The following is a 15,589-nucleotide window of genomic DNA, read 5'->3' as shown; positions in this document are numbered from 1 at the left end:
GTTTTTTTCTCTGGGAAACGCAAGGGTCAGAAAGCTACGGCTACTTCTTTCTTTGTGGCTGAAGAGTATAATTTGTTTGGCCTATGAAACTGCTGGACAGCAGCCTCCTGAGAGAATCCCGGCTCATTCCACGAGGGCTGTTTCCTCTTCCAGGTCATTTAAAAATGAAGCTTCTGTTGAACAGATTTGTAAGGCTACAACTTGGTCCTCTCTACACACTTTTTAAAAATTCTATACATTTTATACTTTTGCCTCGGCTGAGGCTTCTTTTGGGAGAAAGGTTCTTTAAGCAGTGGTGCCTTTCGTTTAGGTTCCCTGTCTTGTCCCTCCCTTATCTGTGTCATCTAGCTTTAGTATGGATTCCCAATAGTAATTAGAGATGATCCGTGGACTCACTGTGTCATTAGAAAGAGAACTAAATTTATGCCTACCTGATGAACTTATTTATTTCTTGATACAGTGAGTCCACGGCCCGCCCTGTTTATTTAGACAGTTTTTGTGTTGTAATCCTCAGGCATCTCTGGACCTGGTGTTGCTTCCTTTCTCTTTTTCCTTCAGTCAAATGACGGGTTGGAGGACTTCAGTTGGGGGGAACGGTTTGCAGGTTAGGCTGCAATAAGGTATGTTCAGTCATTTATTTCTAGACAAGATTGCGATAATGCTAGAAAAGACTGTTAATATCCCCATGAGGGAAGGGTAAGCTGTATTCAGAGACTAAGTAAGGAATTTCCAGCTTACATAACAGGGCTAGTTTATACTGGTTGACACTACTTCAGGGCAAATGGTTTTTATTGAAAATATTGTTTTTTGGGAAGCCATGGTGGAACCCCCTCTCATAATGTGTCCCACTTGTACTGATATGTCTATACACTTTAAAGAACATATTGTTACACTTAAAAATGTGGCCCAAGATGATTCTCAGACAGAAGGTAACGAGGTTAGCCCGTTAACCTCTCCCCAAGTGTCACAACCAGTTACGCCCGCTCAAGCGACGCCTAGCACCTCTAGTGCGTCTAACTCTTTTACCTTGCAAGACTTGGCAGCAGTTATGAATAATACTCTCAGTGTTTTTATCTAAACTGCCCGTGTTACCTGCAAAGCGTGATAGCTCTGTTTTAAGAACAGATTCTGAGCATTCTGACTCTTTAGTAGCCGTATCAAATATACCCTCACAACGCTCTGAAGTGGGGGCGAGGGATGTGCTGTCTGAGGGAGAAATTTTCCGATTCAGGAAAGGTTTCTCCTCAGACAGATTCAGATACATTGGCTTTTAACTTTAAACTTTAAGCTCAGGGAGGTATTAGTTACTCTGGATGACTGCGACCCTATGGTGGTTCCAGAGAAATTGTGTAAAATGGACAAGTACCTTGAAGTTCCTGTTTACACTGATGTGTTTCCGGTCCCTAAGAGGATTGCGGATATCGTTACTAGGGAGTGGGATAGACCAGGTATTCCCTTCGTTCCCCCTCCTGTTTTTAAGAAAATGTTCCCCATATCTAACCCCATGCAGGACTCGTGGCAGACGGTCCCTAAGGTGGAGGGGGCTGTTTCTTCACTTGCTAAACGCACAACTATACCAATTGAAGACCGTTGTGCTTTTAAAGACCCTATGGATAAAAAATTAGAGGGTTTACTTAAGAAAATTTTTGTTCAACAAGGTTTTCTTCTCCAACCTATTGCGTGCATTGTTCCTGTAACTACTGCAGCTGCTTTCTGGTTCGAGGCGCTGGAAGATGCGCTCCAGACGGAGACCTCATATGAGGACAGAATTAAGGCCCTTAAGCTGGCTAATTCTTTTATCACAGATGCCGCTTTCCAACTAGCTAAGTTAGCGGCAAAGAATTCAGGTTTCGCCATTTTAGAGGGCAGGGCGCTATGGATAAAGTCCTGGTCGGCCGATGTGTCGTCAAAATCCAAACGCTTGAACATCCCTTTCAAAGGAAAGACCCTCTTTGGGCCTAAATTGAAAGAGATTATTTCAGAGATCACTGGGGGAAAGGCCATGCTCTCCCCCAGGACAAGTCCTTCAAGACAAAGAACAAACAAAATAATTTTCGTTCCTTTCGGAATTTCAGGAGCGGTCTCGCTTCATCCTCCTCTGCTGCAAAGCAAGAAGGTAACGCTGCACAACCCAGGTCAGCCTGGAAACCTTACCAGGGCTGGAACAAGGGTAAACAGGCCAAGAAGCCTGCAGCTGCCTCCAAGACAGCATGATGGGGTAGCCCCAGATCCGGGACCGGATCTAGTAGGGGGCAGACTCTCTCTCTTCGCTCAGGCCTGGGCAAGAGATGTACACGATCCCTGGGCCTTAGAGATTGTATCCCAGGGATATCTTCTAGAATTCAAGGATTCCCCTCCAAGGGGAAGGATCCACATTTCTCGTCTGTCTTCAGACTAGATAAAGAAAGAGGCGTTCTTACGCTGTGTAGAAGACCTACATTCAATGGGAGTGATCCACCCAGTTCCAATTGCGGAACAAGGGCTGGGTTTTTACTCAAACCTTTGTGGTTCCAAAGAAAGAAGGAACTTTCAGACCAATCCTGGATCTCAAAATTCTAAACAAATTCCTCAGAGTCCCATCATTCAAGATTGAGACCATTCGGACTATCTTACCAATGATCCAGGAGGGTCAATATATGACCACCGTGGATTTAAAGGATGCGTATCTGCACATTCCTATCCACAAAGATCATCACCAGTTTCTCAGGTTCGCCTTTCTGGACAAGCATTACCAGTTTGTGGCTCTTCCTTTTGGGTTGGCCACTGCTCCCAGAATGTTCACAAAGGTGCTAGGGTCCCCCCGGCGGTTCTCAGACCGCGGGGTATAGCAGTGGCACCTTATCTAGACGACATCTTAATTCAGGCGTCATCTTTCCAAAGAGCCAAGTCTCACACGGAAATCGTATTGGCATTTCTGAGGTCTCACGGGTGGAGGGTGAACATCAAAAAGAGTTCTCTCTCCCCCCTCACAAGAGTTTCCTTCCTAGGAACTCTGATAGACTAGGTAGATATGAAAATATTTCTGACGGAGGTCAGAAAGTTAACTCTTAACCACTTGTCGAGTCCTTCATTCCATTCCTCGGCCATCTGTAGCTCAGTGCATGGAGACAATCGGACTAATGGTAGCGGCAATGGACATAGTCCCTTTTGCACAGATACACCTCAGACCACTGCAACTATGCATGCTCAAACAGTGGAATGGGGATTATGCAGATTTGTCTCCTCAAATACAGCTGGACCAGGGGACCAGAGATTCTCTTCTCTGGTTGTCTCAGGATCACCTGTTTCAGGGACTGTTTCCGCAGACCAGAGTGGATCATCGTAACGACCGACGCCAGTCTGTTGGGCTGGGGTGCAGTCTGGGACTCCCTGAAAGCTCAGGGCTTATGGTCTCGTGAAGAAGCTCTTCTCCCGATAAACATTCTGGAACTGAGGGCGATATTCAACACGCTTCAGGCATGGCCTCAGCTAGCTGCGGCCAAATTCATCAGATTTCAGTCGGACAACATCACGACTGTAGCTTACGTCAATCATCAAGGGGGAACAAGGAGTTCCCTAGCAATGACGGAGGTATCCAAAATAATCAGTCCTGCCATCTCTCAGCAATTCACATCCCAGGAGTAGACAACTGGGAGGCGGATTTTCTAAGTCGTCAGACTTTTCACCCGGGGGAGTGGGAACTCCACCCGGAGGTATTTGCCCAGCTGACTCAGCTATGGGGCACTCCAGAATTGGATCTGATGGCGTCCCGTCAGAACACCAAACTTCCTCTTTACGGGTCCAGGTCCCGGGATCCCCAGGCGGTGTTGATAGATGCTCTAGCAGCGCCTTGGTCCTTCAATCTGGCCTATGTTTTTCCACCGTTTCCTCTCCTCCCTCGTCTGGTTGCCAGAATCAAGCAGGAGAGAGTTTTGGTGGTTCTGATAGCGCCTGCGTGGCCACACAGGACCTGGTATGCAGACCTAGTGGACGTGTCATCTGTCCCATCATGGACGCTACCAGTGAGGCAGGACCTTCTTATAATTTTATCAAAGCATGGTTTCTCTGAGTCGGTTATTGATACCCTGATTCAGGCTAGAAAGCCTGTCACCAGGAAAATCTACCATAAGATTTGGCGAAAATATCTTTTTTGGTGTGAATCCAAAGGTTACTCATGGAGTAAGATTAGGATTCCCAGGATATTGTCTTTTCTCCAAGAAGGATTGGAGAAAGGATTATCAGCTAGTTCCTTAAAAGACAAACAAACACACAAGCAGTGCGCTCTTTCTTGCCCTCACCGCATATGAGTAGTACTTCCGGTATTCGGCACACAGGAGAGTGGTGATGACATCACAGTCACATGAACCAGTAAGGGACAGCGTATCCGTCCTATACGCTTGACAAATAGGTAATCCAAAATACAAGAGAGTTCCAATGCCGGTATAAGATAAAAAGTTCCAACTTTATTATTCATGCACATAAAAACACCAAAAGGCAAAGTACAGTCCAGCTAAAGCACAGCACAAACTGACCAAGACTCACATTAAAATGATACACTTCAAAAGGGAGGAAAGCTGCGCTCCTCATGCAGCAGACATGTTTCATGCTTGCCAAGCACTTGTTCACTGCTTAAAGGAGCAGCAGCTGCCTTCCACTTAAATAGGCTACAGCTGTGATAGAATTTAAAGATACATAATGTCTAAATAAATTTAAATATTTAAAATAGTTATCTCCCTCTTGATAAGTGTAAAGATTATACATATATACATCCAACAAAATATTAATATAGAAAAACAGTGAAACTGACATATATAATAGATCTAAAATAGTACACATTTAGAGGTTACAAGTTAATACAGGGAAAGGCTAAAATTCCTAAAACAGTAAATTTTATCACTAAATGCCTATAATCCTCATTTCATTCAAAACCTCAAATATGTATTACTTTAATTAGATTACAATATGACGGTGTGCAATCAGCACTTAAATTTGTTTTCATAAACATATCCCTATACGCAAAGATCTATATCCCTTCTGAAATTCAGACCATGGGGCATAGATGTATTCAAAGTGAACAAGTGCTTGGCAAGCACGAAATATGTCTGCTGCATGAGGAGCGCAGCTTTCCTCCCTTTTGAAGTGTATCATTTTAATGTGAGTCTTGGTCAGTTTGTGCTGTGCTTTAGCTGGACTGTACTTTGCCTTTTGGTGTTTTTATGTGCATGAATAATAAAGTTGGAACTTTTTATCTTATACCGACATTGGAACTATCTCTTGTATTTTAGTTCCTTAAAAGGACAGATATCTGCTTTATCTATTCTTTTCCACAAACGTCTGGCAGAGGTACCAGACGTTCAAACATTTAGTCAGGCTTTGGTCAGAATCAAGCCTGTTTATAGACCTGTGGCTCCGCCATGGAGTCTGAATTTAGTTCTTTCAGCTCTGCAAGGGGTTCCGTTTGAACCTTTACATTCCATAGATATTAAGCTTTTATCTTGGAAAGTTTTGTTTTTGGTAGCTATCTCTTCTGCTTGAAGAGTATCGGAGTTATCTGCTTTACAGTGTGATTCACCTTACCTGGTTTTCCATGCAGATAAGGTAGTCTTGCGTACCAAACCCGGTTTTCTTCCTAAGGTTGTGTCTAATAAGAATATTAACCAGGAAATTGTTGTTCCTTCTCTGTGTCCTAATCCTTTTTTGAGGAAGGAACGTCTGTTACACAATCTTGATGTGGTTTGTGCTTTAAAGTTCTATTTACAAGCAACTAAGGATTTCAGATAAACATCTTCCTTGTTTATCTATTCCGGTAAGAGGAGAGGTCAGAAGGCGACTGCTACCTCTTTCCTTTTGGCTTAAAAGCATCATCCGTTTGGCCTATGAGACTGCTGGCCAGCAGCCTCCCGAAACAATTACTGCTCATTCTACCAGAGCAGTGGCTTCCACATGGGCTTTTAAAAATGAGGCTTCTGTTGAACAGATTTTTAAGGCAGCGACTTGGTCTTCGCTGCATACTTTTTCCAAATTTTACAAATTTGATACTTTTGCTTCTTCGGAGGCTATTTTTGGGAGAAAGGTTTTACAAGCAGTGGTGCCTTCCGTTTAAGGTACCTGTCTTGTTCCCTCCATTCATCCGTGTCCTAAAGATTTGGTATTGGTATCCCACAAGTAAAGGATGAATCCGTGGACTCGATACATCTTACAAGAGAAAACATCATTTATGCTTACCTGATAAATTACTTTCTCTTGTGATGTATCGAGTCCACGGCCCGCCCTGGCTATTAGGTCAGGTAGTGTTTTTGTTTAAACTACAGTCACCACTGCACCCTATGGTTTCTCCTTTTTCTCCCTAACCTTCGGTCGAATGACTGGGGGGTGGAGCTAGAGTGGGAGCTATATGGACAGGTCTGCTGTGTGCTCTCTTTGCCACTCCCTGTTGGGAAGGAGAATATCCCACAAGTAAAGGATGAATCCGTGGACTCGATAAATCACAAGAGAAAGTAATTTATCAGGTAAGCATAAATTCTGTTTTTGTTTATTAGCTCTCTCCTGCTCGCAGAGTTTATCAGCTTTACAGTGTGACCCACCATATCTTATTTTTCATGCGGACAAGTCGGTTTTGCGTACTAATTTGGGGTTCTTACCAAAGGTTTTCTTCTTGCAACAATCAGATGATTGTGGTGCTCTTTCTGTCCCAACCCTTATTCTTAGTAGCGTTTGTTACACAATTTGGACGTAGTTAGAGCTTTAAAGTTCTACCTTCATGCTACAAAAGGAATTTCATCAGTCCTCTTCCCTTTTCATCATGTATACTGGTAAGCGCAGGGTCAAAAGGCCACTGCGACTACCCTTTACTTTTGGTTGAGAAGCTTAATCCATATGGCCTATGTGGAGGCGGGATAACAGGTTTACATCGTATTCTACTCGTGCATTGTCTTCTACTCGTGCATTGTCTTCATCTTGGGCCTTTAAGAATGAGGCTTCCGTTGAACAGATCTGTAAAGCAGCTACAAGTTTGATGTTTTTGCATCAGCTGAGGCTTCTTTTGGGAGAAAGGTTCTTCAAGGAGTGGTGTCTTCAGTTTTTGGTCTGCGTCTCTTGACATTTTCCTCCCTATTTATTCTGTGTCGTCCTCAGCTTGGGTATTGGTTTCTCATAGGTAATCCTTTTGTGGACTCACTGCCATTTGAAAGAAAACAAAATGTATTCTTGATAAAAAAAAAAAAAATTCTTGGCAGTGAGAGTCCACGAATCCACCCTGGTCTTTATCTGCGACAGTTTTTCCTTTCTTCCGGCACCTTGTGTCTCTTTACTTTTCCTTATCTTCAGCTTGAATTACTGAGAGGGTAAGGGATGTAGGAGGGATACTTATTGCTTTGACTGTGGTGTCTTTGCCTTCTCATGGTGGCCAGGAGTTGAATTCCCATAGGTAATGAAGTAATTTGTGAACTCGCTGCTAAGAAAGGAAAGAATTTATCATTTAAGAATATGGGGGGTTGAAGGGTGGGTGCCCCACTGATCCCCTGGCATCCACCCCAAGTGAACCCCTTGAACCACCCAGGTGGAGGCAAAATAAAGATAATAGTTAAGATGGGGGAATTAAAGTGCATATATGTGTGTGTGTGTATATATATATATATATATATATATATATATATATATATATATATATATATATATATATATATATATATATATATATATATTTCTTTCATGTAATTAGCAAGAGTCCATGAGCTAGTGACGTATGGGATATACATTCCTACCAGGAGGGGCAAAGTTTCCCAAACCTCAAAATGCCTATAAATACACCCCTCACCACACCCACAATTCAGTTTTACAAACTTTGCCTCCGATGGAGGTGGTGAAGTAAGTTTGTGCTAGATTCTACGTTGATATGCGCTCCGCAGCAAGTTGGAGCCCGGTTTTCCTCTCAGCGTGCAGTGAATGTCAGAGGGATGTGAGGAGAGTATTGCCTATTTGAATGCAGTGATCTCCTTCTACGGGGTCTATTTCATAGGTTCTCTGTTATCGGTCGTAGAGATTCATCTCTTACCTCCCTTTTCAGATTGACGATATACTCTTATATATACCATTACCTCTGCTGATTCTCGTTTCAGTACTGGTTTGGCTTTCTACAAACATGTAGATGAGTGTCCTGGGGTAAGTAAATCTTATTTTCGGTGACACTCTAAGCTATGGTTGGGCACTTTGTTTATAAAGTTCTAAATATATGTATTCAAACATTTATTTGCCTTGACTCAGAATGTTCAACTTTCCTTATTTTCAGACAGTCAGTTTCATATTTGGGATAATGCATTTGATTTAATCATTTTTTCTTACCTTCAAAAATGTGACTTCCCTGTGGGCTGTTAGGCTCGCGGGGGCTGAAAATGCTTCATTTTATTGCGTCATTCTTGGCGCGGACTTTTTTGGCGCAAAAAATTCGTTTCCGTTTCCGGCGTCATACGTGTCGCCGGAAGTTGCGTCATTTTTTGACGTTATTTTGCGCCAAAAATGTCGGCGTTCCGGATGTGGCGTCATTTTGGCGCCAAAAAGCATTTAGGCGCCAAATAATGTGGGCGTCTTATTGGCGCGAAAAATATGGGCGTCGCTTTTGTCTCCACATTATTTAAGTCTCATTTTTCATTGCTTCTGGTTGCTAGAAGCTTGTTCTTTGGCATTTTTCCCATTCCTGAAACTGTCATTTAAGGAATTTGATCAATTTTGCTTTATATATATGTTGTTTTTTCTCTTACATATTGCAAGATGTCTCACGTTGCATCTGAGTCAGAAGATACTACAGGAAAATCGCTGTCTAGTGCTGGATCTACCAAAGCTAAGTGTATCTGCTGTAAACTTTTGGTAGCTATTCCTCCAGCTGTTGTTTGTATTGATTGTCATGACAAACTTGTTAAAGCAAATAATATTTCCTTTAGTAAAGTACCATTGCCTGTTGCAGTTCCTTCAACATCTAAGGTGCAGAATGTTCCTGATAATATAAGAGATTTTGTTTCTGAATCCATAAAGAAGGCTATGTCTGTTATTTCTCCTTCTAGTAAACGTAAAAAATCTTTTAAAACTTCTCTCCCTACAGATGAATTTTTAAATGAACATCATCATTCTGATTCTGATGACTCTTCTGGTTCAGAGGATTCTGTCTCAGAGGTTGATGCTGATAAATCTTCATATTTATTTAAAATGGAATTTATTCGTTCTTTACTTAAAGAAGTACTAATTGCTTTAGAAATAGAGGATTCTGGTCCTCTTGATACTAATTCTAAACGTTTGGATAAGGTATTTAAAGCTCCTGTGGTTATTCCAGAAGTTTTTCCTGTTCCTAATGCTATTTCTGCAGTAATTTCCAAAGAATGGGATAAATTGGGTAATTCATTTACTCCTTCTAAACGTTTTAAGCGATTATATCCTGTGCCGTCTGACAGATTAGAATTTTGGGACAAAATCCCTAAAGTTGATGGGGCTATTTCTACCCTTGCTAAACGTACTACTATTCCTACGTCAGATGGTACTTCGTTTAAGGATCCTTTAGATAGGAAAATTGAATCCTTTCTAAGAAAAGCTTATCTGTGTTCAGGTAATCTTCTTAGACCTGCTATATCTTTGGCTGATGTTGCTGCAGCTTCAACTTTCTGGTTGGAAACTTTAGCGCAACAAGTAACACATCATGATTCTCATGATATTATTCTTCTTCTACAGCATGCTAATAATTTTATCTGTGATGCCATTTTTGATATTATCAGAGTTGATGTCAGGTTTATGTCTCTAGCTATTTTAGCTAGAAGAGCTTTATGGCTTAAAACTTGGAATGCTGATATGGCTTCTAAATCAACTTTACTTTCCATTTCTTTCCAGGGTAACAAATTATTTGGTTCTCAGTTGGATTCCATTATTTCAACTGTTACTGGTGGGAAAGGAACTTTTTTACCACAGGATAAAAAATCTAAAGGTAAAAGCAGGGCTAATAATCGTTTTCGTTCCTTTCGTTTCAACAAAGAACAAAAGCCTGATCCTTCATCCTCAGGAGCAGTTTCAGTTTGGAAACCATCTCCAGTCTGGAATAAATCCAAGCCAGCTAGAAAGGCAAAGCCTGCTTCTAAGTCCACATGAAGGTGCGGCCCTCATTCCAGCTCAGCTGGTAGGGGGCAGGTTACGTTTTTTCAAGGAAATTTGGATCAATTCTGTTCACAATCTTTGGATTCAGAGCATTGTTTCAGAAGGGTACAGAATTGGTTTCAAGATGAGACCTCCTGCAAAGAGATTTTTTCTTTCCCGTGTCCCAGTAAATCCAGTAAAAGCTCAAGCATTTCTGAAATGTGTTTCAGATCTAGAGTTGACTGGAGTAATTATGCCAGTTCCAGTTCCGGAACAGGGGATGGGGTTTTATTCAAATCTCTTCATTGTACCAAAGAAGAATTCCTTCAGACCAGTTCTGGATCTAAAAATATTGAATCGTTATGTAAGAATACCAACGTTCAAGATGGTAACTGTAAGGACTATCTTGCCTTTTGTTCAGCAAGGGAATTATATGTCCACAATAGATTTACAGGATGCATATCTGCATATTCCGATTCATCCAGATCATTATCAGTTCCTGAGATTCTCTTTTCTGGACAAGCATTACCAGTTTGTGGCTCTGCCGTTTGGCCTAGCTACAGCTCCAAGAATTTTTACAAAGGTTCTCGGTGCCCTTCTGTCTGTAATCAGAGAACAGGGTATTGTGGTATTTCCTTATTTGGACGATATCTTGGTACTTGCTCAGTCTTTACATTTAGCAGAATCTCATACGAATCGACTTGTGTTGTTTCTTCAAGATCATGGTTGGAGGATCAATTTACCAAAAAGTTCTTTGATTCCTCAGACAAGGGTAACCTTTCTGGGTTTCCAGATGGATTCAGTGTCCATGACTCTGTCTTTAACAGACAAGAGACGTCTAAAATTGATTGCAGCTTGTCGAAACCTTCAGTCACAATCATTCCCTTCGGTAGCCTTATGCATGGAAATTCTAGGTCTTATGACTGCTGCATCGGACGCGATCCCCTTTGCTCGTTTTCACATGCGACCTCTTCAGCTCTATATGCTGAAGCAATGGTGCAAGGATTACACAAAGATATCTCAATTAATATCTTTAAAACCGATTGTTCGACACTCTCTAACATGGTGGACAGATCACCATCGTTTAATTCAAGGGGCTTCTTTTGTGCTTCCGACCTGGACTGTAATTTCAACAGATGCAAGTCTCATAGGTTGGGGAGCTGTGTGGGGATCTCTGACGGCACAAGGAGTTTGGGAATCTCAGGAGGTGAGATTACCGATCAATATTTTGGAACTCCGTGCAATTTTCAGAGCTCTTCAGTTTTGGCCTCTTCTGAAGAGAGAATCGTTCATTTGTTTTCAGACAGACAATGTCACAACTGTGGCATACATCAATCATCAAGGAGGGACTCGCAGTCCTCTGGCTATGAAAGAAGTATCTCGAATTTTGGTTTGGGCGGAATCCAGCTCCTGTCTAATCTCTGCGGTTCATATCCCAGGTATAGACAATTGGGAAGCGGATTATCTCAGTCGCCAAACGTTGCATCCGGGCGAATGGTCTCTTCACCCAGAGGTATTTCTTCAGATTGTTCAAATGTGGGAACTTCCAGAAATAGATCTGATGGCGTCCCATCTAAACAAGAAACTTCCCAGGTATCTGTCCAGATCCCGGGATCCTCAGGCGGAGGCAGTGGATGCATTATCACTTCCTTGGAAGTATCATCCTGCCTATATCTTTCCGCCTCTAGTTCTTCTTCCAAGAGTAATCTCCAAGATTCTGAAGGAATGCTCGTTAGTTCTGCTGGTAGCTCCGGCATGGCCTCACAGGTTTTGGTATGCGGATCTTGTCCGGATGGCCTCTTGCCAACCGTGGACTCTTCCGTTAAGACCAGACCTGTCACAAGGTCCTTTTTTCCATCAGGATCTGAAATCCTTAAATTTAAAGGTATGGAGATTGAACGCTTGATTCTTGGTCAAAGAGGTTTCTCTGACTCTGTGATTAATACTATGTTACAAGCTCGTAAATCTGTATCTCGAGAGATATATTATAGAGTCTGGAAGACTTATATTTCTTGGTGTCTTTCTCATCATTTTTCTTGGCATTCTTTTAGAATACCGAGAATTTTACAGTTTCTTCAGGATGGTTTAGATAAGGGTTTGTCCGCAAGTTCTTTGAAAGGACAAATCTCTGCTCTTTCTGTTCTTTTTCACAGAAAGATTGCTATTCTTCCTGATATTCATTGTTTTGTACAAGCTTTGGTTCGTATAAAACCTGTTATTAAGTCAATTTCTCCTCCTTGGAGTTTGAATTTGGTTCTGGGAGCTCTTCAAGCTCCTCCGTTTGAACCTATGCATTCATTGGACATTAAATTACTTTCTTGGAAAGTTTTGTTCCTTTTGGCCATATCTTCTGCCAGAAGAGTTTCTGAATTATCTGCTCGCTCTTGTGAGTCTCCTTTTCTGATTTTTCATCAGGATAAGGCGGTGTTGCGAACTTCTTTTGAATTTTTATCTAAAGTTGTGAATTCCAACAACATTAGTAGAGAAATTGTGGTTCCTTCATTATGTCCTAATCCTAAGAATTCTAAGGAGAAATCGTTGCATTCTTTGGATGTTGTTAGAGCTTTGAAATATTATGTTGAAGCTACGAAATCTTTCCGTAAGACTTCTAGTTTATTTGTTATCTTTTCCGGTTCTAGAAAAGGCCAGAAAGCTTCTGCCATTTCTTTGGCATCTTGGTTGAAATCTTTAATTCATCTTGCCTATGTTGAGTCGGGTAAAACTCCGCCTCAAAGAATTACCGCTCATTCTACTAGGTCAGTTTCTACTTCCTGGGCGTTTAGGAATGAAGCTTCGGTTGACCAGATTTGCAAAGCAGCAACTTGGTCCTCTTTGCATACTTTTACTAAATTCTACCATTTTGATGTATTTTCTTCTTCTGAAGCAGTTTTTGGTAGAAAAGTACTTAAGGCAGCGGTTTCAGTTTGAATCTTCTGCTTATGTTTTTCGTTAAACTTTATTTTTGGGTGTGGATTATTTTCAGCAGGAATTGGCTGTCTTTATTTTATCCCTCCCTCTCTAGTGACTCTTGTGTGGAAAGATCCACATCTTGGGTAGTCATTATCCCATACGTCACTAGCTCATGGACTCTTGCTAATTACATGAAAGAAAACATAATTTATGTAAGAACTTACCTGATAAATTCATTTCTTTCATATTAGCAAGAGTCCATGAGGCCCGCCCTTTTTTTGTGGTGGCTATGATTTTTGTATAAAGCACAATTATTCCAATTCCTTATTTTATATGCTTTCGCACTTTTTTATCACCCCACTTCTTGGCTATTCGTTAAACTGAATTGTGGGTGTGGTGAGGGGTGTATTTATAGGCATTTTGAGGTTTGGGAAACTTTGCCCCTCCTGGTAGGAATGTATATCCCATACGTCACTAGCTCATGGACTCTTGCTAATATGAAAGAAATGAATTTATCAGGTAAGTTCTTTCATAAATTATGTTATATATATATATATATATATATATATATATATATATATATATATATATATATATATATATATATATATATTTATATATTCCACTGTCAATGAGCTGCACTAGTGATCAAAAGCCTAACACTGTTACATTATTCTCAGGTTGTCTATCTGAAGTCCAGAGTATGCAATTTTCAGAATTAACGGGACAGGAAACCCAAAAAAAAATCTTTCATGGTTTGGATAGCACATACAGTATTAAACAACTTTCCAATTCTAATATCAAATTTGCTTTATCTTGTTATCCTTTGCACTACTGACAACTAGCTAAATAATCAAGTTAGCCAATCACAAGGCAAATTTGTGCAGGCACCAATCAACTTCTAGCTTCCACTAGTGTAGGATATGTGCATTTTTTTCTTTTTTTAAGGGATACCAAAAGAATGAAGCACATTTGAAAATAAAAGTGAATTTAAAAGTGTCTTAAAATGGCATGCTCTATCTGAATCCTGTAAGTTTAATTTTGACTTTCCTATCCCTTTAATATACTGGAAAAGGTGTGCAAAATAAAGAATGGATGTACAGTATATTGCAATGTTGACTCCAGTTACTAAATAAAATAAAAAAAATCTTCGATTTGAAGAGCAATTGTACACTCAGTTTGTATTTGCTGGGCAGATATTGGCACCTGTATTCAGTCTGTACATCTTACATCCTGTTTGTTAAGAATATATATACTAGAACCATTTAACCTTTACATTTTTTTATTTTTGTTGTTCACAATGTGGATAAAATTAAAATTTTCATCTCATGCCTCATGTTTTTCTGCAGTGTTCTGTTGCTGTTGAGATGCGAGCTGGATCTAATCTTGGGCCGGGATACCAGCACCACGCCTTACCAAAGTAAGTAGACTACCCTTAAAGGGACAGTATACACCATTTTTCATATAACTGCATGTAATAGACATTACTATAAAGAAGAATATGCACAGATACCAATCTAAAAATCCAATATAAAACTTTTTAAAAACTTACTTGGGGACCAGGCCAAACTGCATCTGTGAAGGAGACTGCTGTCCCCTTCCTCTTAAGGACCTGTGACATTACCATGGGCACACATTGTGATGTCACAAGGGTGTAGGGACTCCCTGCTAAGGGAGTGAGAGAGAAAAGGTGGGGGCTTTGGAAGCCTGTATCTCAGACCCCAGGACACTTAAATCTGTAAGATGCAGGTGATTGGTATAAAAATGGCAATTTACCTGCAGCATCATTTAACTTGTGGAGGAGGGGGCTCTAACAGAGCCTCCATCTCTCTGCACTGTTGGCTAGAGGGACAAGTGTCTCCTAATTTGAAATGTCACTTGCTCTCTTAGAATGCAGGTAATAACCTGTCCCACTAGAAAAAGTGATTTATGGTGGGGGGGAGGGGTGTCTACTACATTTATTTATTTCCTAAGATATGGTGAGTCCTCAACGTCTTCATTTACTGTTAGGATATTACTCCTGGCCAGCAGGAGGAGGCAAAGAGCAACGAGGCAAAGAGCAACACAGCAAAGCTGTTAAGCATCACTTCCCTTCCCACAAACCACAATCATTCTCTTTGCCTTGGAGGAGGTGAAGTTTTGGTGTCTGAAGAAAACTGGATTTTCTCTTGTTAAGTGTATCCAGTCCACGGATCATCCATTACTTGTGGGATATTCTCCTTCCCAACAGGAAGTTGCAAGAGGATCACCCACAGCAGAGCTGCTATATAGCTCCTCCCCTCACTGCCATATCCAGTCATTCTCTTGCAACTCTCAACAAAGATGGACGTAGTAAGAGGAGAGGGGTGTATTATAGTTGGTTTTTTAACTTCAATCAAAAGTTTATTTTTAAAGTGTACGGTTTCATCTCAGGCAGCACTAGAAGAAGAATCTGCCTGTGATTTCTATGATCTTAGCAGAAGTAACTAAGATCCACTGCCGTTCTCACATATTCTGAGGAGTGAGGTAATTCAGAGGGGGAATGGCGTGCAGGTTTTCCTGCAATAAGGTATGTGCAGTTAACATATTTCTAGGGATGGAATTTGCTAGA

At 41.0% G+C, this 15,589-nt stretch overlaps 1 protein-coding gene across 10 annotated transcripts in view; it reads left to right on the top strand.

The window, feature by feature from the left end:
- Window positions 1-15,589, top strand: part of KIF23 (kinesin family member 23) — a 263,401-nt gene that overhangs the window by 214,576 nt on the left and 33,236 nt on the right. For all 10 annotated transcript variants that reach the window (XM_053718482.1, XM_053718481.1, XM_053718489.1 and 7 more), the window contains one exon: window positions 14,349-14,419. In XM_053718482.1, coding sequence (XP_053574457.1) covers window positions 14,349-14,419 — 71 coding nt within the window. The remainder of the gene's footprint in view (window positions 1-14,348; window positions 14,420-15,589) is intronic.

Source organism: Bombina bombina, chromosome 6, assembly GCF_027579735.1.
Source record: "Bombina bombina isolate aBomBom1 chromosome 6, aBomBom1.pri, whole genome shotgun sequence".
In the NCBI taxonomy this organism is placed as follows: Eukaryota; Metazoa; Chordata; class Amphibia; order Anura; family Bombinatoridae; genus Bombina; species Bombina bombina.
Note: the sequence above shows the minus strand (reverse complement) of the source record. Positions and strands in the feature narration are given on the sequence as shown.